At 46.1% G+C, this 25,998-nt stretch overlaps 1 protein-coding gene across 2 annotated transcripts in view; it reads right to left on the bottom strand.

Annotated features, from left to right (window-relative positions):
- LOC140191934 (venom factor-like) overlaps window positions 1-25,998 on the bottom strand; it is a 264,302-nt gene that overhangs the window by 195,948 nt on the left and 42,356 nt on the right. For both annotated transcript variants that reach the window (XM_072249822.1, XM_072249823.1), the window contains exons 8-9: window positions 24,259-24,361; window positions 8,742-8,862 (exon numbers count right to left, since the gene is read on the bottom strand). In XM_072249822.1, the coding sequence (XP_072105923.1) occupies window positions 8,742-8,862; window positions 24,259-24,361 (224 nt within the window). The remainder of the gene's footprint in view (window positions 1-8,741; window positions 8,863-24,258; window positions 24,362-25,998) is intronic.

Genomic DNA, 25,998 nt, shown 5'->3' on the forward strand with positions numbered 1-25,998 from the left:
TGTGAAGTGGGTATGGGGGCCAGGTTACCGAGCCTCTCTCGTAGTCTGTCCAGGACTGCTGCGGGTTCTTCCTCTTGACCCCTTGGGGCTGGTATGAACTCTCCTGGGACTACCAGGGGTGCACCGTACACCAACTCGGCCGACGAGGTGTGCAGATCCTCCTTGGGTGCCGTGCGGATTCCGAGCAGGACCCAGGGAAGTTCGTCCACCCAGTTAGGCCCTTCCAGGCGGGTCATGAGAGCCGATTTCAGGTGACGGTGGAAGCGCTCCACTAGTCCGTTCGACTGTGAGTGGTAGGCAGTTGTGTGGTGTAGCTGAGATCCTAAAAGGCTGGCCATAGCCGACCACAGGCTGGAGGTGAACTGGCGCCCCTGTTGGAGGTAATGTGGGCTGGTACCCCGAAGCGGGCTACCCAGGTTGCGATCAGTGCTCGGGCGCAGGATTCGGAGGTGGTGTCGGTGAGCGGTACTGCCTCTGGCCATCTGGTGAACCGGTCTATCATAGTTAGGAGGTACCGCGCTCCTCACGACACTAGCAGGGGCCCCACGATATCCACATGGATGTGGTCGAACCTCCGGCGGGTGGGTTCGAACTGCTGCGGCGGAGCCTTGGTGTGCCGCTGCACCTTGGCCGTTTGGCACTGCATGCACGTTTTGGCCCATTCACTGACCTGTTTACGAAGTCCATGCCACACGAACCTGTTGGCGACCAGCCGGACGGTTGTCCTGATGGAGGGGTGCGCTAAGTTGTGAATGGATTCGAAAACCCGCCGGTGCCAGGCTGCCGGGACGACGGGGCGGGGTTGGCCGGTAGCTACATCACACAGTAGGGTCCTCTCACCTGGGCCTACGGGGAGGTCTTGGAGCTGCAACCCGGAGACCGCAGTCCTGTAACTAGAGAACTCATCGTCTGCCTGCTGTGCTTCCGCCAGCACTGCATAGTCCACCCTCTGGGACAGGGCCTGTATGGTAGGTCTGGATAGTGCGTCCGCCACGACGTTGTCCTTTCCCGAGACATGCTGGATGTCCGTCATGTACTCGGAGATGTAGGACAGATGTCGCTGCTGGCGGGACGACCAGGGATCGGACACCTTCGTGAACGCAAAGGTAAGCGGTTTGTGGTCTGTGAACGCGGTAAAGGGCCTACCTTCTAAGAAGTACCTGAAATGCCGGATTGCCAGGTATAGTGCCAATAGCTCCCGGTTGAAAGCACTGTATTTGAGTTCGGGTGGTCGTAGGTGTTTGCTGAAGAGCGACCCTTGATGAGTTGCTCCAGCACTCCACCGACTGCTGTGTTGGATGCGTCCACCGTGAGGGCAGTAGCAACGTCCGTTCTGGGGTGCACTAGCATCGCGGCCAAGGCTTCCTTGGTTTTAACGAAAGCAGCTGCGGCCTCTTCTTCCCAGGTAATGTCCTTGCCCTTACCCGACATCAGGGTGAACAGGGGGCGCATGATTCGGGCTGCTGAGGGGAGGAAACGGTGGTAGCAATTTACCATACCCACGAATTCCTGCAGGTCTTTGATTGTGTTGGGTCGGGGGAAGTGGCTGACCGCGTCTACCTTGGCGGGCAGCGGGGTTGCCCCGTCCTTAGTAATCTTGTGGCCCAAGAAGTCGATGGTGTCAGTCCGAATTGGCATTTAGCCGGGTTGATTGTAAGGCCGAATTCACTCAGGCGGGAGTAGAGCTGGCGGAGGTGGGACAGATGCTCCTGACAACTACTGCTAGCTAAGAGGATGTCGTCCAAATAGATGAATGCAAAGTCCAGGTCGCGTCCCACTGCGTCCATTAGCTGCTGGAACGTCTGTGCGGCATTCTTTAGACCAAACAGCATTCGGAGGAATTCAAAAAGGCAGAACGGGGTGACGAGTGCTGTTTTGGGGATGTCGTCCGGATGTACCGGGATTTGATGGTGTCGCCTGGATGTACCGGGATTTGATGGTATCCCCGGACGAGGTCTACCTTGGAAAAGATCCTTGCGCCGTGTAGGTTTGCTACGAAGTCTTGAATGTGCAGCACAGGGTAGCGGTCTGGCATTGTAGCCTCGTTCAGTCTGCGGTAGTCACCGCATGATCTCCAGCCCCCCCCCCCCCCATTGCCTTGGGCACCATGTGCAGGGGGGAGGCCCATGGGCTGTCGGACCGTCGTATGATCCCCAATTCCTCCATCTTCTTGAACTCCTCCTTCGCCAGTCGGAGCTTGTCCGGGGGAAGCCTTCGAGCACGGGAGTGGAGGGGTGGGCCCTGGGTCGGGATGTGGTGCTGTACTCCGTGTCTAGGCATGGCTGCCATGAACTGTGGTGTCAGTACTGATTGGAAATCCCCCAGGACCCTGGTGAATTCGTTGTCGGACAGCGTGATGGAGTCCAGATGTGGGGCTGGCAACTTTGCTTCACCCAGGGAGAATGTTTGAAAAGTCTTGGCGTGGACTAATCGCTTCCCTTGCAGGTCGACCAGCAGGCTGTGGGCTCGTAGAAAATCCGCCCCCAGGTTCGGCCAGTGTGAAGTCCCACGTGAACCGGCTGGAGCTGAACTGTAGCCGCACCGTGCGGGTGCCGTAGGTTCGTATTGTGCTGCCATTTGCGGCCCTCAGGGTGGGTCCCGGTTCTCTGTTGTGGGTGTCGTAACTCGTTGGAGGTAAGACGCTAATCTCCGCTCCGGTGTCGACCAAAAAGCGGCGTCCCGACTGCTTGTCCCAGACGTACAGGAGGCTGTCCTGATAGCCAGCCGCCGTAGCCATCAGCAGCGGCTGGCCCTGGCGTTTCCCGGGAATTTGCAGGGTGGTCTGCAGCGGCGGGCCTCCGTGCCCCACCGCTGGTGGTAGAAACACCATTGTTCGTTGGGCTCCTCACTCCCGTCGCCGGTTTTTGTAGGCTCTGCTGCCGGGCCTGGTCTGGTCTGCCGTTGGGCATGCGGCTTGGTGATCTGTGCGACGGATGCCCCTCTCTCTTTCCTGGCATTCCACAGCACAGCTGCTCGGGCTGCCACCTCCCGGGGGTTGCTGAAATCTGCGTCGGACAGCAGCAGGCATATGTCCTCGGGCAGTTGCTCTAGGAACGCCCGCTCAAACATGAGGCAGGGTTTGTGTCCTTCAGCCAGGGCCAGCATCTCGTTCATTAATGCCGTTGGCGGCCTGTCTCCCAAACCATCCAGGTGCATTAAGCAGCGTGCTCGTTCGCACCGTGAGAGTCCGAAAGTCCTTATGAGCAGGGCTTTGAATTTGCCGTCCTCCGGAGGCGACTGTATAAACTCCTCAACTTGTGCAGCAGTCTCCTGGTCAAGGGAGCTCAGCACATAGTAGTAGCGAGTGGACTCCGAGGTTATCTGCCAAATGTGGAATTCTGCTTCTGCTTGTTCGAACCATAAACGGGGTCGCAGCGTCCAGAAGCTTGGCAGTTTTAACGAAACTGCGTGAACAGATGTGGCGTCGGTCATCTCTGGTCCAAATATCGTTTGGGCCGTCGAGGTCACCAGTTACAGCAGTGTGCTACACACAGCGCTAAAATAACCACACGTATTTGGTGAGTTGGAGTGGCGATAAAAGAGATTTATTCAAACTTCGGGGCCTCCTTTAAAGCCTTCCCGTTCCCGCGCTCCCTGGGTGGGACTACTGTGGGGAATGCATATTCGCAGACCCTCCCGCGCATGGGATTTTCCCCCTGCTGGTGAAGATGGCCTGGCGCCCTTTCTCGGGCCGGCCTCTCTGCCGGCGCGCGCCAGTTCGTGTGTGCTAGAAAGTGGGTCGCCACAATGCCATTAGCTTTCTTCACTGCCTGCTGTACCTGCATGCTTACTTTCAGTGACTGATGAACAAAGACACCTAGATCTCGTTGTACTTCCCCTTTTCCTAATTTGACACCATTCAGATAGTAATCTGCCTTCCTGTTCTTGCCACCAAAGTGGATAACCTCACACTTAACCACATTAAACTGCATCTGCCATGCATCTGCCCACTCACCCAACCTGTCCAAGTCACCCTGCATTATCTCAACATCCTCCGCGCATTTCATACTGCCACCCAGCTTTGTGTCATCTTCAAGTTTGCTAATGTTACTTTTAATCCATTCATCTAAATCATTGATGTATATTGTAAATAGCTGCGGTCCCAGCACCAAGCCTTGCAGTACCCCACTAGTCACTGCCTACCATTCTGAAAGGGACACGTTAATCTCTATTCTTTGTTTCCTGTCTGCCACCCAATTTTCTATCCATGTCAGTACCCTACTCCCAATACCATGTGCCCTAATTTTGCCCACTAATCTCCTATGTGGGACCTTATCAAAGGCTCTCTGAAAGTCCAGGTACACTACATCCACTGGCTCTCCCTTGTCCATTTTCCTATTTACATCCTCAAAAATTTCCAGAAGATTAGTCAAGCCTGATTTCCTCTTCATAAATCCATGCTGACTCGGACCGATCCTGTTACTGCCATCCAAATGTGCCGCTATTTCATCCTTTATAATTGACTCCAGCATCCTCCTCACCACTGATGTCAGGCTAACTGGTCTATAATTCCCTGTTTTCTCTCTCCCGCGTTTCTTAAAAAGTGGGATAACATTAGCTACCCTCCAATCCACAGGAACTAATCCAGAATCTATTGTTGCGGTGGCACCCGTTAGTCTCGCGAGACCATGGATCTGCGCCTGGAAAGTCTTGCTTCAGACTGTGTTAGAGCAGATTCTGTTGTGGCTGTAGAGGTCCACACGGGAGTGACAGTCTGGGCTGCGCGACTGCACTTGAGGGCACTGTCCTCCAGTGTTGGCTTGGTGCTGTTCTTTCTGACGAGTGCACTTTTCTTCAGCAACAAGCCTCAGCTTCTCTTCTCGTCTTTTTAGACCTCTGCGTAGTTCCAGCCACCAGTGAGAAAGAACATTGAAAAGTGATCACCAATGAGTTCACGATTTCTAGAGCCACCTCCTTAAGTACCCGTGGATGTAGACCATCTGGCCCTGGGGATTTATCAGCCTTCAGTCCCATTAGTCCATCCAACCCCAGATTCTGCTGAATGTGAATTTCCTTCAGTTCCTCCATTACCCTATGTCCTCTGGCCACTATTACATCTGGGAGATAGTTTGTGTCTTCCCTAGTGAAGACAGATCCAAAGTACCTGTTCAATTCCTCTGCCATTTCCTTGTTCCCCATAATAAGTTCACCTGCTTCTGTCCTCAAGGTTCCAACTTTGGCCTTAACTATTTTTTTTCCTCTTCACATACCTAAAGAAGCTTTTACTATCCCCCTTTATATTCCTGGCTAGCTTACCTTATCTTTTCTCCCCTTATTGCCTTTTTAGTTATCTTCTGTTGCTCTTTAAAAGTTTCCCAATCCTCTAGCTTCCCGCTCATCTTGGCTGTGTTATACTTCTCTTATTTTTATACTGTCCTTGACTTCCCTTGTCAGCCACGGTCGCCCCTTACTCCCCTTAGAATCTTTCTTCCTCTTTGGAATGAACTAATCCAGCATCTTCTGTATTATTCCCAGAAATACCTGCCATTGTTGTTCCACTGTCATCCCTGCTTGGGTATCTTTCCAGTCAACTTTGGCCAGCTCCTCCCTCATGTCTCTATAGTCCCCTTTGTTCATCTGTAATACTGACGCTTCCGATTTTCCCTTCTCCCTCTCAAATTGTAGATTAAAACTTATATTATGGTCACTACCCTCTAATGGCTCCTTTACCTAGAGTCTCCATATCAAATCCGGTTCATTACACAACACTAGATCCAGAATTGCCTTCTCCCTGGTAGGCTCCAGTACAAGCTGCTCTAAGAATCCATCTCGGAAGCGCTCCACAAACTCCCTTTCTTGGGGTTCAGTACCAACCTGCTTTTCCCAGTCTACCTGCATGTTGAAATCCCCCAACTGTAGCATTACCTTTGCGACATGCCAGTTTTACCTCTTGAACCCTATATCAAGGCTATTGTTTCGGGGCCTGTAGATTACTCCCATTAGGGTCTTTTTGCCCTTACAATTTCTCAGTTCTATCCATACTGACTCTACATCTCCTGATTCTATATATCCTTGACAGAGGTGGACTATGAGAAGGGAAATAGAGAGTTGCTTGCAGTCAAGTTGCCACTGGCTTAAGGGAGCTAAGAACTCTTTTATTGTATGGACAGACCACAAACCCTGGCTTATATTTGCTGTCGAATCAAAGGAGGGATTCCCAAGAATAGCCTCCAGGTTGTCTGTTTGTCTCCAGTTCTGTCAGGTCTAAGGTACTTCAAAGGGGCACACATCTAGAGTGGCTGCTCACCCAGGTGGCCAGAACCCTCCAGTTTATTAAGAGGGGATACTGGTGGCCAGAAGCAGCTAAAGAGGTCTGACAATATGTGCTGGCATGCGATGTATGCATCTGGAACAAGGAAACCCGTAATCAACCTCAATAGTTCCTTCACTCTTGATCTGTTCTGGACAGACCATGGGCTCACATCTCCATGGACTTAGTCAGGGGTCTCCACCTTCCAAGGGGAAGTCCATCATCATGATAACTGTAGGACAATTTTTGAAAGCCTGCAAATTCATTGTCTATTCATTGCTGACTACCATCAACAGTGGAGATGATGAGATTGTCCTACAGGGCAATCTACAGGATCCACAGATTTCTGGTGAATATTGTGTCAGATCGGGGTCTATAATTTGTGTCATGTTTTTTGAGGGTGTTCTATACACTGATTGGAGCTACAGTATTCTGCACATGTGAAGTCCCCGTTCAAATATCAATTTGGGTATTCCCCACCACTCGGAACTGAGCAGCATGCCAAGGTTGGGGCTCCTGAGGCCAGAAATCTCATCCAAAGCTGCAAGGAAAAGTGGACTAGGGCAGGGGAGATTTTGTTAGTCTCTACCGAGAAAGTCTGAAATGAAAGCTAACCGCAAGAGGAGACAAGGAACAGCTTTACAGCCTGGGCAACAGGTATGGCTGTCTACTCAGGATTTGCTGTTCCGGGTGGAGTCTAGGAAATTGGTACCCAAGTTCACTGGACCCTTCAATGTTCTCAAGAAAGCAAATCCAGTGCCTTCCACCTTGCAGCTCCCCAAGACCATCGAGGTCAATCCCATTTTCCACATTCCCAAATTAAAACCTGTAGGCACCAGTCCTTTAGCCCAACAGCCACCTAGGTTTGTCGATAGGGAACAGGTCTTGACTGGAAAAAGAATTCTGGATTCGTGAACTGTTCGGGGTGTTTGGCAGTTTTTTCGTGGACTGGGAAGGATTTTGACCCGAAGAATGGTGCTGATCCGGCATCTTGGATCCTGAAGACCCACACTCAGCTATTCAGGAATAGTTTCTTCCCTTCTGTTATCAGATTTTGTAACTATTCACGAACCCATAAACACGACCACATTGTTCCTTTTATTGCATGACTTATTGAATTTGTAATTTATAGTACATTTATGCTATTTAACTCTATTTTTTATTGACTGGTGAGAGCTGTATATCAGCTATTCCTTTATCAATGCTCGCCTAAGTACGAACATAAGCCTTCCTGCTGATGCTGGAAATCCAGGGTAAAACATACAAAATACTGGAGAAACTCGGCAGGTCAGGCAACATCTATGGTAAGGAACAAAGTGTCGAAATTTCGATCCAAGACCTTAATTAGGTCCTGATTCCAGAATTAGACTAGCATCAAGAAAGCAATGGCTGAGATCCAGCTTGCCTCAGTTAATAAATATTTACTCAAGAAACCTGATACAGGGTCTGGAATTATCAGCCATCCCTTTGCCTCCAGTAATGCTATCTGCTGAGCTCTTCTAGCTATTTATTTCTCTGCTATTTACTTAAAATTTGCCTACAAAATAAGTATTCAATTTAATTTATTGCTTAACTGAAGATATATTTGTTACAGTAAGGCTGTTGAACTGTGTTGCAAATTAACTTTCGAACAAAGATTGATGAAGAACAGTGACATCTAACAGCATTTTTGACTGGGTCACTGAGAAAACGTTGTAGAGTCATACAGCATGGAATCAGGCCCTTCGCCCCAACTGCACCAAGCCACGAGAAGAAGGTTAATTAAACAAGCTATATATGGTTTCTATATTTCAATTTACATGCTTCAGTTTGTCAGAACGAGTGCAGTCTGTTTTTGGTTCATTGCAAGCTTATAGATACTGTACTTCCTGCAATGCGAATTTTGACGTAATAATTAGTCCTTAGGAATTTCAGACCTTCATTAACTGTGAACAAGCTCATTTCAGATTATCTCATTTTTATGAACCTACAGTTTTCATACCTGAAGACTGTAGGGGTCGTACCTTGGAAGTAGAATTATTTAACAGATTAATGCCGTTCACATGTTAATTTTGTAATTCCATTAAATATTTTGATAGATCTCTGGTGACTCTTTTTCCAGGACAAAGAAGAAAATTTAAAGTTCCTGAACTGTTTCAACAAGAAAGATCTTCTCACAATCTGGACTCGTGGATGTGAACAGTTTAATAGGTTACAATGAGTGTAAATTGGACCTTACACAGCTGCAATGCAAATACTCCTATACAGCACAAATGCAAGTAGCCATGTGTATCACTCACTCATTTAAATCTTTTACCTATCTAGATGATTCTCACTAGCTTAAGCTGATAACATGAGGGGAGACCTAACCACATTATACAATGTCAAAGATAGCTGATATATGTATAACCAGCAATGAAATTAAAAACTACGACAAGATCTTCAATGTTGTTATAACAGAACATAACCATTATGCCATTGTTTTTTAAAATACATTAAGAGAAACAATCACCTGTATGTGCAATAACACTTGCAGTGACATAGATTGAACTCCCAACCAGTGAGTTAATGTCAGCGAAACTCTTAGTCAACTGGTCTCTAGTCAGCTTAGCTGCTCCTTTGCCATTTATAATCTGCAAGTAAAGGGTTCAGAGAGTTTCTGATATTGCATCTGATTTTCTGTGGTAATGCTAATGGTAAACATTTATAAGAAAATATACATGCAAAAATACATAAATATATCACTCTCTTATATCCTCTCTCTCCTAACATATAATTCCACTTTTCTGATTGATATTATGTTTCACTGAATCTTTTGTTATAATCTGTATTTTGTGTTGTATTTTTATATAAAATCAGAAGTAACTGAAGAATTCACTGCAAAAATACATAAAAACACTTAAAACTACTCAAGCTTTTTATGTTTAATATGAATGAAACAACACTCAGTGTCCACTTCATTAGGTACACCTGTACACGAGCTTATTAATGCAAGTATCTAATTAACCAATCACGGTGACAACAACTCAATGCATGAAAGAATGTAAACGTGGTCAAGAGTATCCCAGAAACTGCTGATCTGGTGTTTTCCTGCACAACAGTCTAGTGTTTACAGAGAATGTGACAAAAAACAAAAAAAAATCTAGTGAGTGGCTGTTCTGTGGGAGAAAGTGCCTCGTTAATGAGAGAGTTCTGAGGAGTATGGCCAGACTGGTTCAAATTCACAGACAGCAACAGTAACTCAAACAGCTGCTGTTACAACAGTGGTGTGTGGAAGAGCATCTTTGAATGTACACCAGGTTGAACCTTGAGGTGGGTGGGCAACAGCAGCAGAAGACCATGAACATCATCTGCAGAAGATTGCACCAATGAACCACATGCCAAAAGGTGCCAGCCTACTTCTGTACTTCTTCGTCTTCCAAATATGATTCTGCTAGTAAAATGGGTTCAGTAGTGGCTGGATGGGAGACGCCAGAGTAGTGGTGGATAACTGTTTGTCAGATTGGAGGCTGGTGACTAGTGGTGTGCCTCAGGGATCTGTACTGAGTCCAATGTTGTTTGTCATATACATTAATGATCTGGATGATGGGATGGAAAATTGGATTAGTAAGTATGCAGATGAAATTAAGATCGGTGGAGTTGTCAATCATGAAGTAGGTTTTCAAAGCTTGCAGAGAGATTTAGGCCAGATAGAAGAGTGTGCTGAAAGATGGCAGATGGAGTTTAATGCTGATAAATGTGAGGTGCTACATTTTGGTAGGACTAATGAGAATAGGACATACATGGTAAATGGTAGGGCATTGAAGAATGCAGTAGAACAGAGGGATCCAGGAATATCGGTGCATTGTTCCCTGAAGGTGGAATCTCATGTGGATAGGGTGGTGAAGAAAGCTTTTGGTATGTTAGCCATTATAAATCAGAGCATTGAGTATAGGAGTTGGGGTATAATGTTGAAATTGTACAAGGCATTGGTAAGGCCAAATTTGGAGTATTGTGTGCAGTTCTGGTCACCAAATTATAGGAAAGATGCCAACAAAATTGAGAGAGTGCAGAGAAGATTTACAAGAATGTTACCTGGGTTTCATCATCTCCTAAGTTACAGAGAAAGGTTGAACAAGTTGGGTCTTTATTCTTTGGAGCGTAGAAGGTTGAGAGGGGACTTGATAGATGTGTTTAAAATTATTAGGGGGATTGATAGAGTTGACGTGGATAAGTTTTCTCCATTGAGAGTGGGGGAGATTCAAACAAGAGGACATGAATTGAGAGTTAAAGGGCAAAAGTTTAGGGGAAACATGAGGGGGAACTTCTTTACTCAGAGAGTGGTAGCTGTGTGGAACGAGCTTCCAGCAGAAGTGGTTCGATGTTGTCAATTAAAGTTAAATTGGATACCGATATGGACAGGAAAGGAATGGAGTGTTATGAGCTGAGTGCGGATCAGTGGGACTAGGTGAGAGTAAGAGTTCAGCATGGACTAGAAGGTCCGAGATGGCCTGTTTCCATGCTGCAATTGTTATCTGGTTCTATGGTTAAACTGCGTGCAATTGGAACCCGTGAATTACATTTTGATGGTGTGTTTTTGGGTTTATTGATTGATCTGGCACTTTGATGTCTCCAAGGGAGTTCGAGGAGCTTTCAAGTGGAGTGTGCAGCCCGGAAGCTAAGACGCCTGGAGACAGGGCACGAGACTCCATTTCTCACCAATTGAAGTGCAACCCCGATTGAAATCAACAAGGATGAGAAGGGAAGGCGAGCAGGAGTTCACACCTTCTGCCTGCGTTTGAATGGTCTCTCTCTCTCCTTCTCACTCATTGCTGCAGGAGAAGGTACCTGCTTTTAACTGATCTCTCACTCTTGCTCTTGTTTGCTACATCTGGAGGTAAGTGCCAATGTCTGACCTGGCTTCCTCTCCCTCTCACTTGATGTTGCCAGAGGATGCGCTGGAGTTTTGGGTCTCGGACAAGGTTTAATCAATGTGATCTGTGGATTGGGCTCTGCATTCATGCTATATGTGGTTCCGGTTGCGCCTTTTCTCATTGCTATTTTGTGCAAATTTGATCCAGGCGGACTGGCCCTGTGGCTTGCAGCCAATGAATGGCACAACACTAGATTGAAATAAACTGTATATTTCTAGGGTGTTTCAATGATTCTGCAGTGTGATGTTTTATATGCTGTGTTTTTTGCTGTTTGCGTGATTTGTTCTTTTTTGTGCATTGGGTGTTGTCTTCAAATGGGTTCCATGCTGTTTCTTGTTTTCATGGCTGTCTGTGGGAAGGGGAATCTCAGGGTTGTAAACTTCATACATAATTTGATAATAAATGTATTTTGAACTTTGAACATACATTCAAGGACCACTTTATTAGGTACATGATTAGGTACGGGGAAAAGCTTGGTAATAATGTTATTGAATATTTCATAGATGTTGGGGTGTATGAGTCAAGAGGAGAGGAGTGGAGATGTAAGTTAGAACAGGGTAACAGGCAAAGACAGCTATTTGTTTTGAAAGTGCTGACATTATTTATTTCTATTACCATTCATTACAGAAATTGAAGGTGATTGAATTTGTATAAAGTTTAATCAAATAAATAAATATACCCACCTTTGCCAAGCCAAGAAATTTGGGCCAATTTTCTGACCTGAGGTAACAACAATACAAGCCTAAATTGATGCAGTGCTGTAGCTCCCAATGAAATAGTCAGTGGTTTCAGAAATGATCATTATGCCTTTTGTTTAGTTGTTAATTCTAACAAGTTAATTTTTCAGAATCCGATTTAATATCATTGGAATATATCGTGAAATTTGTTATTTCTGCAGCAGCATTAGATTGCTGACTCTCTGGGCACAGAGCATGGAAAAAGCGACGCAACAGACATTTAACGTTGTAAGTCAGCGAGTTTCTTGTGTCTTCCCTCTCGCTGTGAAACAGAGACACTTCGTTTTCCCTTGGGGGGGGGAGAGAGAGAGAGAGAGAGAGATCCTGTGGTATGTCGAATTACCGGGTGAAGGAGTTGTTTTGGGGTTACTGCAAGTCTGTGTCTTTATTGATGCTTGGCTGCACACCTGAATGCTCAGTGGAGGGTGCTGATGCTTTTTTGTTGGTGGGGGTGGGGTGGGGTTCTTGCTTGCTGCTGCTTGTATGTGGGAGGGGGGAGCTGCGGGGGGCTTTGGGGTTCTAACCTTTAACTGTCATTCATTCTTTGGGACACTTCTGTTTTCGTGGACGTCTGCGAAGAAAAATTATTTCAGAATGTATGTGGTATACATTTCTCTGATGTTAAATGTATTTATTGAAATGTATTGAAGCATATTTTTAAAGGGAGGAGAAGATGGCGGTGCAACGGCAGCGTGCGTGGCCACTTCGGTGGTGATGTCCGTTATCTGTCAAGTAGGGGACCGTGCACAATTCTGATTTGATGGAGACAGACGTGAGAGCACGGAGGAACATCTGGAAAACTTCTGAAATGCCCACTTCACTGCCGCTACTACTGTGTGGTAACCGGAATCTCCGGAGCTGAAGGCCCCGAAATCCTCGGCTTTGCGTGTTTCAGTGTCCGGGGAGAGGTCGAAGGCGCTCGGCAGAGGATGGCGTTCGGGAGTCTGTATCGGAGGGGCAGCTCGGAAGCTCGGAGTTTTCAGACAGACGGACTCAGTGTCGGCTGGGGTCGGCTGCTTCCAAGGCATCGGCAAGTTGACGGTGCCTGGAGGTTTATGACAGGGAGTTTCTCCCTTTTGCTGCCTGCTATCGGGGACTGAGGAGTCGATCGACTCGGGAACTTTTGAGACTTTATTTACCGTGCCCATGGTTTCTTCTTCATCAAATTATGGTATTGCTTTGCACTGCTGTAACTATATATTATAATTATGTGGTTCTGTCAGTGTTAGTCTTCGGTTTGTCCTGTTTTCTGTGATATCACTCCGGAGAAACATTGTATCACTTCTTAATGCATGGATGCATTTCTAAATGACAATAAAAAAGGGCTGAGTGTTTTCATTGCTCCTTGAAGGCGTCCTGGATGCTATGGAGGCTCGTGCCCAGGAGGATGATGCAGCCATTTAGAATGCTCTCCATGGTACATCTGTAGAATCTTTGGTGACATACCAAATCTCGTCAAACCCCGAACAAAATGTAGCTGCTGCTGTGTCTTTGTATCTGCATCAATATGTTGGGCTCAGGATATATGCTCAGAGATGTTGACACCCAGGAATTTGAAGCCACTCACTATTTCCAGCTGTGATCCCTCTGAGGACTGGTGTATGTTCACTTCTGAAGTCCGCAATCAGTTCGTTGGTCTTGCTGATATTGAGTGAAAGGTTGTTGGTACGACACCACTGAACTTGCTGATATATCTTACTCCTGTATCTCCTCTCATCACCATATGAGACTATGCAAACAATAGTTGTGTCATTAGCAAATTTACAGATGGTTTCAGTTGTGCGTAACCACACTGTTATGGGTGTAGAGGAAGTAAAGCAGTGGACTAAGTACACAACCTTGAGGTGAGCCAATCAGAGAAGTTATTTCCAATTCACAGCCTGTGGTGTTCTGGTGAAGGAGAAGGATCCAGTTGCAGAGGGAGGTACAAAGGCTGAGGTTCTAGCGTTTTTCAATCAGAACTGTAGGAATATTGCTGTTAACACTGAGCTGCAGTCAATAAACAGTATACTGACACAATTATTACTATTATCCAGGTGATCCGACTAGGAGTTGAGGATGCCATCGTTTACCTGCTGAACTGTGTCTACGCCCAACTGGACAAGCCAGCGAGCACTGTGAGGGTCATGTTTTTTGACTTCTCCTGTGCGTTCAACACCATTCGCCCTGCTCTGCTGGGGGAGAAGCTGACAACGATGCAGGTGGATGCTTCCCTGGTATCATGGATTACCTGACTGGCAGACCACAGTACGTGTGCTTGCAACACACTGTGTGTCCGACAGAGTGATCAGCAGCACTGGGGCTCTACAGGGGACTGTCTTGTCTCCCTTTCTCTTCACCATTTACACCTCGGACTTCAACTACTGCACAGAGTCTTGTCATCTTCAGAAGTTTTCTGATGACTCTGCCATAGTTGGATGCATCAGCAAGGGAGATGAGGCTGAGTACAGGGCTACGGTAGGAAACTTTGTCACATGGTGTGAGCAGAATTATCTGCAGCTTAATGTGAAAAAGACTAAGGAGCTGGTGGTAGACCTGAGGAGAGCTAAAGTACCGGTGACCCCTGTTTCCATCCAGGGGGTCAGTGTGGATATGGTGGAGGATTACAAATACCTGGGGATACAAATTGACAATAAACTGGACTGGTCAAAGAACACTGAGGCTGTCTACAAGAAGGGTCAGAGCCATCTCTATTTCCTGAGGAGACTGAGGTCCTTTAATATCTGCCAGACGATGCTAAGCATGTTCTACGAGTCTGTGGTGGCCAGTGCTATCATGTTTGCTGTTGTGTGCTGGGGCAGTAGGCTGAGGGTAGCAGACACCAACAGAATCAACAAACTCATTCGTAAGGCTAGTGATGTTGTGGGGATGGAACTGGACTCTCTGACAGTGGTGTCTGAAAAAAGGATGCTGTCCAATTTGCATGCCATCTTGATCAATGTCTCCCATCCACTATATAATGTACCGGGTGGGCACAGGAGTACATTCAGCTAGAGACTCATTCCACCGAGATGCAGCACAGAGCGTCATAGTAAGTCATTCCTGCCTGTGGCCATCAAACTTTACATGTCACGTACGTTTGGGGTATAAATAAAAGTGTACTCTATTGTTAAGCAGAGTTCCAAGATCCCGCTTTTAGGTGCTTGGGCTCTCCATGATATCACGTAAATAAAATCCTTTAGTCTGAAACAACTCTCTGAGTCGGCCTGATCTATTCTGTCTGCTGCTCCTGAGATTTATCTGCAACAATGTTCCAAGTTGAGTGAGCTGGACTGGGACAGCAGCACCACATTTGTGCACCAGAAGGAGTTGATCATACCTCCTCTGCCTTTGACAGACTCAGTTGTCCTATCTTGGTGGTGAATTGTGAAGACTTGAGTTGTATTACTGTGTCCTGAATGGAATCAGAATCAGGTTTAATATCACCAGCACATGCCATGAAATTTGTTAATTTTGTGGCAACAGTACAATGGAAAACAGGATAATAGAGAGAAAAAGAAAACTGAATTACATTAAGTGTACACATGTATTAAATAGTATTATTAGATAAGTAGTGCAAAAAATAAATTTAAAAAAAAGTAGTGAGGTAGTGTCCAAGGGTTCAATGTCTATTAAGTAAACAGGTGGTAGAGGGGAAGAAGCTGTTCTGGAATCATTGCGTGTGTGCCTTCAGGCTTCTGTACCTCCTTCCTGATGGCAACAATGAGAAGAGGCATATCCTGGATGGTGGAGGTCCTTAATGAAGAACAAAAGGATGACAGGAGTGAAGGTAGGACCGATTAGAGATAAAGGTGGGAAGATGTGCCTGGAGGCTGTGGAAGTGAGTGAGGTCCTCAATGAATACTTCTCTTCGGTATTCACCAATGAGAGGGAAATTGATGATGGTGAGGACAATATGAGTGAGGTTGATGTTCTGGAGCATGTTGATAGTAAGAGAGAGGAGGTGTTCGAGTTGTTAAAATACATTAGGACGGATAAGTCCCCGGGGCCTGACGGAATATTCTCCAGGCTGCTTCACGAAGCGAGGGAAGAGATTGCAGAGCCTCTGGCGAGGATCTTTATGTCCTCGTTGTCCACGGGAATGGTACCAGAGGATTGGAGGGAGGCGAATGTTGACCCTTGTTCAACAAAGATAGTAGGGATAGTCGGGGCAATTATAGACCAGTGAGCCTTACGTCTGTGGTGGGAAAGCTTTTGGAAAAGATTCTTAGAGATAGGATCTCTGGGCATTTAGAGAATCATGGTCTGATCAGGGACAGTCAGCATGGCTTTATGAAGGGCAGATCGTGTCTAACAAGCCTGATAGAGTTCTTCGAGGAGGTGACCAGGCATATAGATGAGGGTAATGCAGTGGATGTGATATATAAGGATTTTAGTAAGGCATTTGACAAGGTTCCACATAGTAGGCTTATTCAGAATGTCAGAAGGCATGGGATCCAGGGAAGTTTGGCCACGTGGATTCAGAATTGGCTTGCCTGCAGAAGGCAGAGGTGAGGTGGTGGATTGTGACTAGTGGTGTCCCACAAGGATCTGTTCTGGGACCTCTACTTTTTGTGATTTTTATTAACGACCTGGAGGTAGAGGGGTGAGTTGGCAAGTTTGCAGACGACACAAAGGTTGGTGGTGTTGTGGACAGTGTAGAGGATTGTCGAAGATTGCAGAGAGACATTGATAAGATGCAGAAATGGGCTGAGAAGTGGCAGATGGAGTTCAACCCGGAGAAGTGTGAGGTGGTACACTTTGGAAGGACAAACTCCAAGGCAGAGTACAAAGTAAATGGCAGGATACTTAGTAGTGTGGAGGAGCAGAGGGATCTGGGGGAACATGTCCACAGATTCCTGAAAGTTGCCTCACAGGTGGATAGGGTAGTTAAGAAAGCTTATGGGGTGTTAGCTTTCATAATTCGAGGGATAGAGTTTAAGAGTCGCGATGTAATGATGCAGCTCTATAAAACTCTGGTTAGACCACAATTGGAGTACTTTGTCCAGTTCTGGTTGCCTCACTATAGGAAGGATGTGGAAGCATTGGAAAGGGTACAGAGGAGATTTACCAGGATGCTGCCTGGTTTAGAGAGTATGCATTATGATCAGAGATGAAGGGAGCTAGGGCTTCACTCTTTGGAGAGAAGGAGGATGAGAGGAGACATGATAGAGGTTTACAAGATAATAAGCGGAATAGATAGAGCAGATAGCCAGCGCCTCTTCCCCAGGGCACCACTGCTCAATACAAGAGGACGTGGCTTTAAGGTAAGGAGCGGGAAGTTCAAGGGGGATACTAGAGAAAGGTTTTTCACTCAGAGAGTGTTTGGTGCGTGGAATGCACTGTCTGAGTCAGTGGTGGAGGCAGATACACTCGTGAAGATTAAGAGACTAGTAGACAGGTAGATGGAGGAATTTAAGGTGGAGGGTTATATGGGAGGCAGGGTTTGAGGGTCGGCATAACATTGTGGGCCGAAGGGCCTGTAATGTGCTGTACTATTCTATGTTCTATGATGGATGCTGCCTTCCTGAGGCACTGCTCCTTGAAGATGTCCTGGATACTGTGGAGGCTAGTCCCCAAGATGGTGCTGGGTAATTTTACGACTCTCTGCAGCTTACTCCACTCATGTGCAATAGCACTCCATACCATACGGTGACTCGCCCGGTTAGACTGCTTTCCATCGTGCATCTGTTGGTGTTTTGGCGACATCCTAAGCCTCTTCAAACTCCTGATGAAATATTGCCACTATCTTGCCACCTTTTGTGGTGTCATCAACATGTTAGGTCCAGGTTAAGTCTTCATATATATCGACACCTAGGAACTTGAAATTGCTACTTCTCTCCACTTCCGATCCTTCTATGAGGACCTTTGTGTGTGGTTTTGTCTTGCCCTTCCTGAAGTCCATAGTCAGTTATTTGGTCTTACTGCCGTTGAGTGCAAGGTTGTGGATGTGACACCACTCAACCAGCTGGTATATCTTGTTCCTGTACATGCTCTCATCACTATCTGTGATTCTGCCAAAAAATGGTTGTATCATCAAATTTAAAAATGGTGTTTCAGCTGTGCCTTGCCACACAGTCATAGGAGTAGAGTAGTGAGCTAAGCACACATCCTTGAAGTGTATTTGTGTTAATTGTCAGCAAGTTGGAAATGTTATTTCCAATCTGCACTGATTTTACCCTTCCAGTTAGGAAGCCGATGATCCAGTTGCAGAGGGAGGTACAGATGCCCATGTTCTGGAGCTTTTCGATCGGGTCTGTAGGGATGATAGATTGAACATCAATAAGCAGCATCCTGACATAGGTATTTGCATTGACCTGGTGATCCAAGGGCGCATGGAGACCCTATAGACCTATTTTGGCAATGGGCAACTTGCAGTGGATCCAGGTCCTTACTTCAGCAGGAGTTGATTCTAGCCATAACCAACTTCTCAAAGCACTTCATCACCGTAGCTGTGAATGCTACTGGATAATAGTCATTGAGACAGCTCACCCTGTTCTTCTTGGGCACTGGTATAACTGATGCCCTTTTGAAGCAGTTGGGAACTTCCGACTGTAACAATCAGAGAACGGCAATGTCTTCGAACACTGCCACCAGTTGGTTGGCACAGGTTTTTAGGGCCTTGCCAGGTACTCCGTCAGGGCCTATCGCCGAGTGAGGGTTTGCCCCCTTGAAAGACAGCCTGACTTTGGCCTCCGAGACAGAGTTCACAGGGTCGCCGGATGCTGCAGAGATCCTTGTAGCTGTAGTTTTATTCTCCCTTTCAAAGTGAGCATAAACAGAGTTAAGCACATCTGGGATATAGCATCACTGTCGTTACTGATGTTGGCTTTCGCTTTGTAGGAAGTATACCTACAAACTTGCCAGATTTGACGTGGAAACGATATTGCCTCCAACCTCACTCGGAATTGTTTCTTAGCTCTTAAGATAGCTCACCGCATGTCATACTGGGCTTTCTTGTACAGGTCTGGATTGCCAGACCTAAATGCACAGTTCTAGCCCCAGCAGACTCTGAACCACCTGGTTCATTCACGGCTTTTGATTTGGGTATGTACAGTAAGTTCTCATAGGTGCACACTCATCCACACAGTTTTACTGAAGTTAGTGCCAGCTGTAGTATACTTGTTGAGAATCAAAGATGAATCCCTAAATGCCAAGGGTTTTCCAAGTCTCCATAAAAGGAAATATGCAACAGCTTTTAATGTCCCTCTAGTACAGCACTTTTGCTCTGAGATCTTCAATTTTATTTTCCAGAGACTGTAAATTTGTCAGCAGGATAGTTGGTATTGGGAGTCGAAAGCCATGTTTCCTTAAATGAACTTTTAAACCAGCATGGCATCGTCTCTTGCACTGTCTTTAAGGGGAACTGCATAAACAACCAGAGTCCGTTCGAGTTTTATTGACTTTGAGTAGAGTCTGCTGTAGAAGCTACGCGACCTCGGCCTTCTTCGGGGCGATGCCTACAGTCCTCGGTGACGCCTGATGCCGGTGGCCGGAGGTGGGGTCGTCGTAAGCGGTGTGCGAGGAAGCGGAAGCGCGGCAAGCAGGCAGGGGTCCGTGCTAGGCTAAAAACAAACCCTAGCCGGCCGGCTCTCCCGTCCATTCTGCTCTCCAATGTCCTCTCCCTGGACAATAAATTGAACTACATCCGACTCCAGCGGACTACTCGGCGGGAGTACAGACTCTGCGGCGCTTTTGTTTTCACGGAAACGTGGCTTAACGACAGAGTTCCGGGCGCCGCCATTCAGCTAGACGGGCTCACTTTGTTTCGGGCTGACAGAGATGCAACTCTCTGCGGTAAGACTTGCGGTGCGGGCTTGCGCGTTTACATCAACACGGAATGGTGCAAGAACTCTGCTGGTCTCTAGTTACTGCTCATCGCTAGTGGAGTTTGTGACTGTTAGATGCAGACCATTTTATTTGCCACGGGAATTCACCACTGTCATTATAGTCGGTGTCTACATTCCCCCCGCGCTAAAGCTAAGGAGGCGCTCTGTGAGCTGTATAGGGCTATTAGCGAACTGCAGAATGCACACCCTGATGGACTGTTTATTGTCGCCGGAGATTTTAACCACGCGAACCTTAAGTCAGTGCTCCCCAAATCCCATCAGAACGTGGACTTTGCAACGAGAGGGGAGAAAGCGTTGGACCCTGTTTATACAAACATCCTCGACGCGTACCGGGCGGATCCCCGCCCCCACCTCGGTTACTCAGACCACATCTCTGTTATGCTAATCCCAACCTACAGACCGCTCGTTAGGCGCTCCAGACCAGTTCAGAAGCAGGTTCACTTCTGAACCTGGCCAGCAGGAGCCATCTCTGCTCTTCAAGACTGCTTTGAGCACACTGACTAGCACATGTTCAGGGAGGCTGCAACCGATGGCGACTCCAGCAACTTAGAGGAGTACACGGCATCAGTGACTGGCTACATCATCAAGTGCATCGATGACGTCACTGTGGCCAAGACCATCACCACACGCTCTAACCAGAAGCCATGGATGACCGCGGAGGTGCGTGCGCTGCTGAGGACCCGTGACTCCGCCTTCAGAGCAGGCGACAAGGCAGCCCTAACAACAGCGAAGGCCAAACTGTCCCGGGACATCAGAGAGGCAAAGCGTGCACATGCCCAGCAAATCCACAGCCACTCTCAGGACAGCGGCGACACATGGCGTATGCGAAGGGCATTCAGAACATCACCAACTACAAGACAACACCACTTACCTGTGCTGCTGATGCCTCCCTCCCAGATGCGTTGAACAACTTCTACGCTCGTTTCAAGGTGGGAAATGACGTGGCGGCGAGGAAGACCACTCCTCCTCCCAATGACCAGGTGCTGTGTCTTACCGTGGCTGATATGAGGAAAACTCTATGCAAGGTCAATCCACAGAAGGCTGCCTGACCAGACAATATTCCTGGCAGAGTGCTCAGAGGATGTTCAGACCAGATGGCAGATGTTCTCACTGACACCTTCAACATCTCCCTGAGCAGCGCAGTCGTTCCAACGTGCTTCAAGGCGGCCACCATCGTCCCCGTGCCGAAGGAGTCTTCAGCGTCCTGCCTCAACGATTACCGTCCCGTTGCTCTCAGAACCATCATCACGAAACGTTTTGAGAGGCTCGTCATGAGACACATAAAGACCCTGCTGCCCCCCCTCACTGGACCCCTCTGCAGTTCGCGTATCTCCCCATCTGCTCAACAGACGATGCCATCGCCACCACCCTCCACCTGGCCCTCACCCACCTGGACAAAAAAGACACGTATGTTCGAATGCTGTTCATAGACTTCAATTCAGCATTCAACACAATCATTCCTCAGCACCTGATTGGAGAGCTGAAACTGCTGGGCCTGAACTCCTTCACCTGGTGGAGAATCTCACCTGGTCCCTCAACACCTGCTCTATAACCAAGAAAGCCCAGCAGCGTGTCTACTTTCTGCGAAGGCTGAGAAAAGTCCATCTCTCACCCCTTATCGTCACCACATTCTACAGAGGTTGTATTGAGAGCATCCTGAGCAGCTGCATCACTGCCTGGTTCGGAAATTGCACCAACTCAGATCGCAAGACCCTGCTGCGGATAGTGAGGTCAGCTGAGAAGATCATCAGGGTCTCTCTTTCCACCATTACAGACATTTACACCACACGCTGCACCCGCAAAGCTAACAGTATTGTGAAGGATCCCACACACCCCTCATACAATCTTTTCTCCCTCTTACCATCTGGCAAAAGGTACCAAAACATTCAGGCTCTCACGACCAGGCTGTGCAACAGTTTCTTCCCCAAGCCATCAGACTCCTCAATACCCAGAGTCTAGACTGACATCTACATCATTTATTATTATATTGTAATTTGTCCTCTCCTGTTCCTATTGTCTTGTTTATTAATTATTGTACTGCCCTGCACTGTTTTGTGCACCTTATGTAGTCCTGTGCAGGTCTGAAGTCTAGTGCAATTTTTATGTTGTCTTACGTAGTCTAGTGTAGCCTTGTGCTGTCTCACATAGTCTAGTGTAGTTTAGTGTTGTTTCATGTAGCACCGGGGTCCTGGAGGAACGTTGTTTCGTTTTTACTGTGTACTGTACCAGCAGCTTATGGTCGAAGTGACAATAAACTTGACTTGACTTGACTAGAGGTAGATGTTAGAATCACCTTAAAATTATATTTCTTGCTGTATAGTCCATAGATGTAACCGTGGTTTTTAGCCTTAGCAGTTTAGACACTAGACACTGGGCATCAGAATACTACAGCACAGTACAGGCCCTTCGGCCCTCGATGTTGTGCTGACCCATATATTCCTTAAAAAAAACACACTACCCCGAAACCCTCTATTTTTCTTTCATACGTTTGCCTGTCCAACAGGCTCTTAAATACCGTGAATGTTTTAGTCTCCACCACCATCCCCGGCAAGTCATTCCAGGCACCCTCAACTCCCTGTGTAAAAAAACTTACCCCTGATGTCTCCCCTAAACCTCCCTCCCTTAACCTTGTACATATGCCCTCTGGTGTTTGCTATTCGTGCCCTGAACCCAGCACAAGTGGTCCCTAAACTCCTCCACATTACTTCTGTGCTTTCACCCTTGAACATCTGTTTCCAATTTACTCTCGCTAGTTCCTGCCTCATCCCGTCATAGTTAGCCCTTCCCCAATTAAGCACTTTCCCAGTTTGTCTGTTTTTATCCTTTTCCATAGCTATGCTGAATGGGAATGGGAATATTTGATTTCCATGGAGCTGCTCGCACAAGTAGCCTTCTTAATGGTACCCGAGAAGTATATTATGTCTAAAACTGTTTCTTAAATGCAAAACTATCAATATTCTCACCTTTTCAAAACCTTTCGCTTACTGGCCCAAGTTTCACTGAGTAGTTGTGAATGTCAAAGACGTATATAGAAAAATGCAATTGCCCGAACCACACCAATTGATTTAAACCTGCTGCATTTCATATTTGCAACATTGCACTTCTTCCGGTCTGGTGGCATTTCATTTGGTGTACAGGATTTGGTTTTATGAATGCTTGTGAAACCAAATACAGACCAAGTTGCTTCTTTGCAGAACTGCTATATTCAGTACATAAAGGTGATGCTGAGGTTCCAGTTTCCTGATATTGCAATAGTATATCCCCCTTCTATCTCCCTGTGGCTTCTACTCTTTTAGAGTGAAGATCAATGTAAGCCTGAAGATCTGTACCTTACTTTCAAGGTGATACATGGCAGTGATATCATCTGGACAAAAGTGGCTCCACTCTACCAGTGGCCAGTCCTTTTTCCTCATTATCCTTCCCTCAGCCACTTTTTAACCTACAATCAACTTGGTTTCTCACTGTGTCTGTTCCAACAAAACATCTACAATTTGAAATATTAACTGTTTCTCTTTCTACAGTTTCACCCTGACCTGATGAGTGTTTCCATCTTATTTAAGAGATAAGACCATAAGACGATAAGATACAGGATAATAATCGGGTCATTTTGGCCCATCGGATCTGCTCTGTCATTTCATCATGGCTAATCCAATTTTCCTCTCTATCGAGCATCTGTGTTTTTTTTTTAATTTTCAAGGCAAAGAGAATAGATGGAGTTGTTCTGAATTACAAGGTGTTAAGATTGATCTAAATCATCAACAATCAGAAGAAAGTTATTTAAGGTAATATGACAAAATGAATGGCTTTGGATCTACCACTCGACATGGGGAAGAATGGAGTTTGCAGTTTTCAGAGGGTTACTAGTAAGTAACTAATTGTAGAAAATATACACTTTGACACCTTCTTGTGTCTCCAAACGATTGCCTGCATGTAGGGTAAAGTAGAAGACAAATGATATTTAATGAATTGTCCTTTATAAGAGTGGTACAGATTGATTCGGATGAATGAACTCATTCTGCATTGTAATACTGTAAACTAACAATGATCAATAACCAATTTGTAACCTGCTTGGTGACACAAAAACAAAGAAAGTATCACTTTGATGAAAAATCCATTCAGAAGAAAGCTGTTCTGAATTTTCATTGACAGCTTGTTTTCTTGCAGAGTCTCCTCCTCCTCCTTCCCCTTGCTGTCCTGTGCCTTAAGGTCGGCAATTCCACACTCATTGATGACACAGCCAAACTTTTTGAAAACATCCCTACAACTGTCACCACCAAAACGTACAACAAAGCATTGGAACAACACAATATTAAAAAAAGCATCTAATTTTTTTATCACACAAGATAATTAACTAGTAGGAAAATATCCAATATTCAGTATTAAAATGACTCCTTGCAAAGATAGCTGTTAGTTTTCTAAGATTATTAATGTTAAGCAATTTCTCTGTGACCTTGGGTGAGCTGGTACGAACTTTGAATATAATGAGCATATGATAAGATTAGAACTTGCAGATTTTGAAAGTTCTGCAAAACTATACAGATCCTACTTACAGACACTGCTTGAAGTGAATAAGCAATGCTTGTTCTTCGACCATCTTTCAATACTCCAAACAAAATAAAGGCTCGACCTTCAACATCTTTTCCGTAACTGTATCTGTAATGAATGAGACCGAGAATTAAATGCCTCCAAAGCAAATGGTTGATGTTTGGAGTTGTGACAGCGCAGAAATTTTTCTCATTCTCATGTCCCATTCTTTCAAAACTTAATTTGCTGAACAGCTTATTCAACTTTCTTTTGAAAACACTGTTGCCTGTCAGAATATTTCTCTACGATTCTCTCATATCCCCCTTGCATCATTTGTCCAGGGTTTTAAATCTATCCCCCAGTCTTTGAATCATCCCTTGATGGGAACAGTTTTCCTCTCCTGAGTAATCCAAACTGGTGTTGACTTTGAACCACCTATCACATCTCCACTCAATCTTCTTTGTCTCAAGGGAACAACTGCATCAAATCTAAAAGCTGAAATATTTCTTCTGAGCTGGGGATCATTCAGGAAAATCATCTCACCTGACCTTCCTTCGGATTGACACACTTATTCCTTCTACTGTTGCAAAATAATGAACGAAATTTGTCCGCCACTCCCTTGTCCTGCCTCACTTGCGTCAGTTTTCACTGGATTAATATCCACTCACGTATATTTGAAAACACTTTTTATACCCTCTTTTATATTATTAGCTAGCTTACCTTTATTTTTCATCTTTTCTTTCCATATGGTATTTTTGAACGGTTTTTAAAAGCTTCATAATCCTCTAAGATCCCACTAATTTTTGCTATATTATATGCCCCCTTTTTGACTTTTATACTGCTTTTAACTTCCCTTGTCAGCCACAGTTGCCTCATGCTCTCTTTTAAATACTTCTTCATGTTTGGGATGTATCTATGCTGCTCATTCCGAAAATCCCCCAAAAACTCCAGATGCTGCATTTCTGTCATTATCCCTGTTAGTGTCCTCTTCCAGTCAGCTTCGGTCAGTTTCTCTTTCATGCCCCTGTGATTTCCTTTGCTCCACCATAATAAGGGTGAAGAATGCAGGAAGGTGCTGTATTTAAATTCACGTAGCATTCGGAATAAGGTGGACGAACTCACGGCACATTTAGAGTCTGGTCGGTATGACGTTGTGGGCATCAGTGAGCTGTGCCTGAAAGAAGGTCGTAGTTTGGATTTTAATATCAAAAGATATACTTTGTATCGAAAGGACAGGCAGGAAGGCATATCGGATGTATGACTCTATTGGTATGAGATAGAATTGCATCTTTAGAAAGAAGTGGTATAGGGTCAGAGAATGGTGAATCTTTGTGCGTCGAGTTGAGAAACAGCAAGAGTGAAAACACCATTATAGGAATTATAGATAGGCCCCCAAATAATAGCCAAGGTATAAGGTTGAGATTGCAAAGGGAGCAAGACGGCAGGTAATAAGGGTAATGTCACAATTGTAATGGGTGACTTCAACATACAAGAGGATTGGGAAAATCTGATTGGTGTCAGATTGCAAGAGGGAATTTGTTGAGTGCCTACGATACGGCTTTTTAAAGCAGCTTGTGTCATGGTCCGGTCCGTGAAGTCCGCGTTCTGGTTCACGGTCCAGTCCGTGGACTCTGAACTTCGGGTCTTCCGGCTGTCTCTTGTTTCAACTGGACTTAATCATTGGCACCTGATGCTCGTCTTGGGGCTGCGAATATAAGTGGCCCTGGTTTCGAGTGTGGGTGCTGGTTCGTCTCCTCAGTAACCCA

The sequence above is a fragment of the Mobula birostris genome, chromosome X (genome assembly GCF_030028105.1).
Source record: "Mobula birostris isolate sMobBir1 chromosome X, sMobBir1.hap1, whole genome shotgun sequence".
NCBI lineage: Eukaryota > Metazoa > Chordata > Chondrichthyes > Myliobatiformes > Myliobatidae > Mobula > Mobula birostris.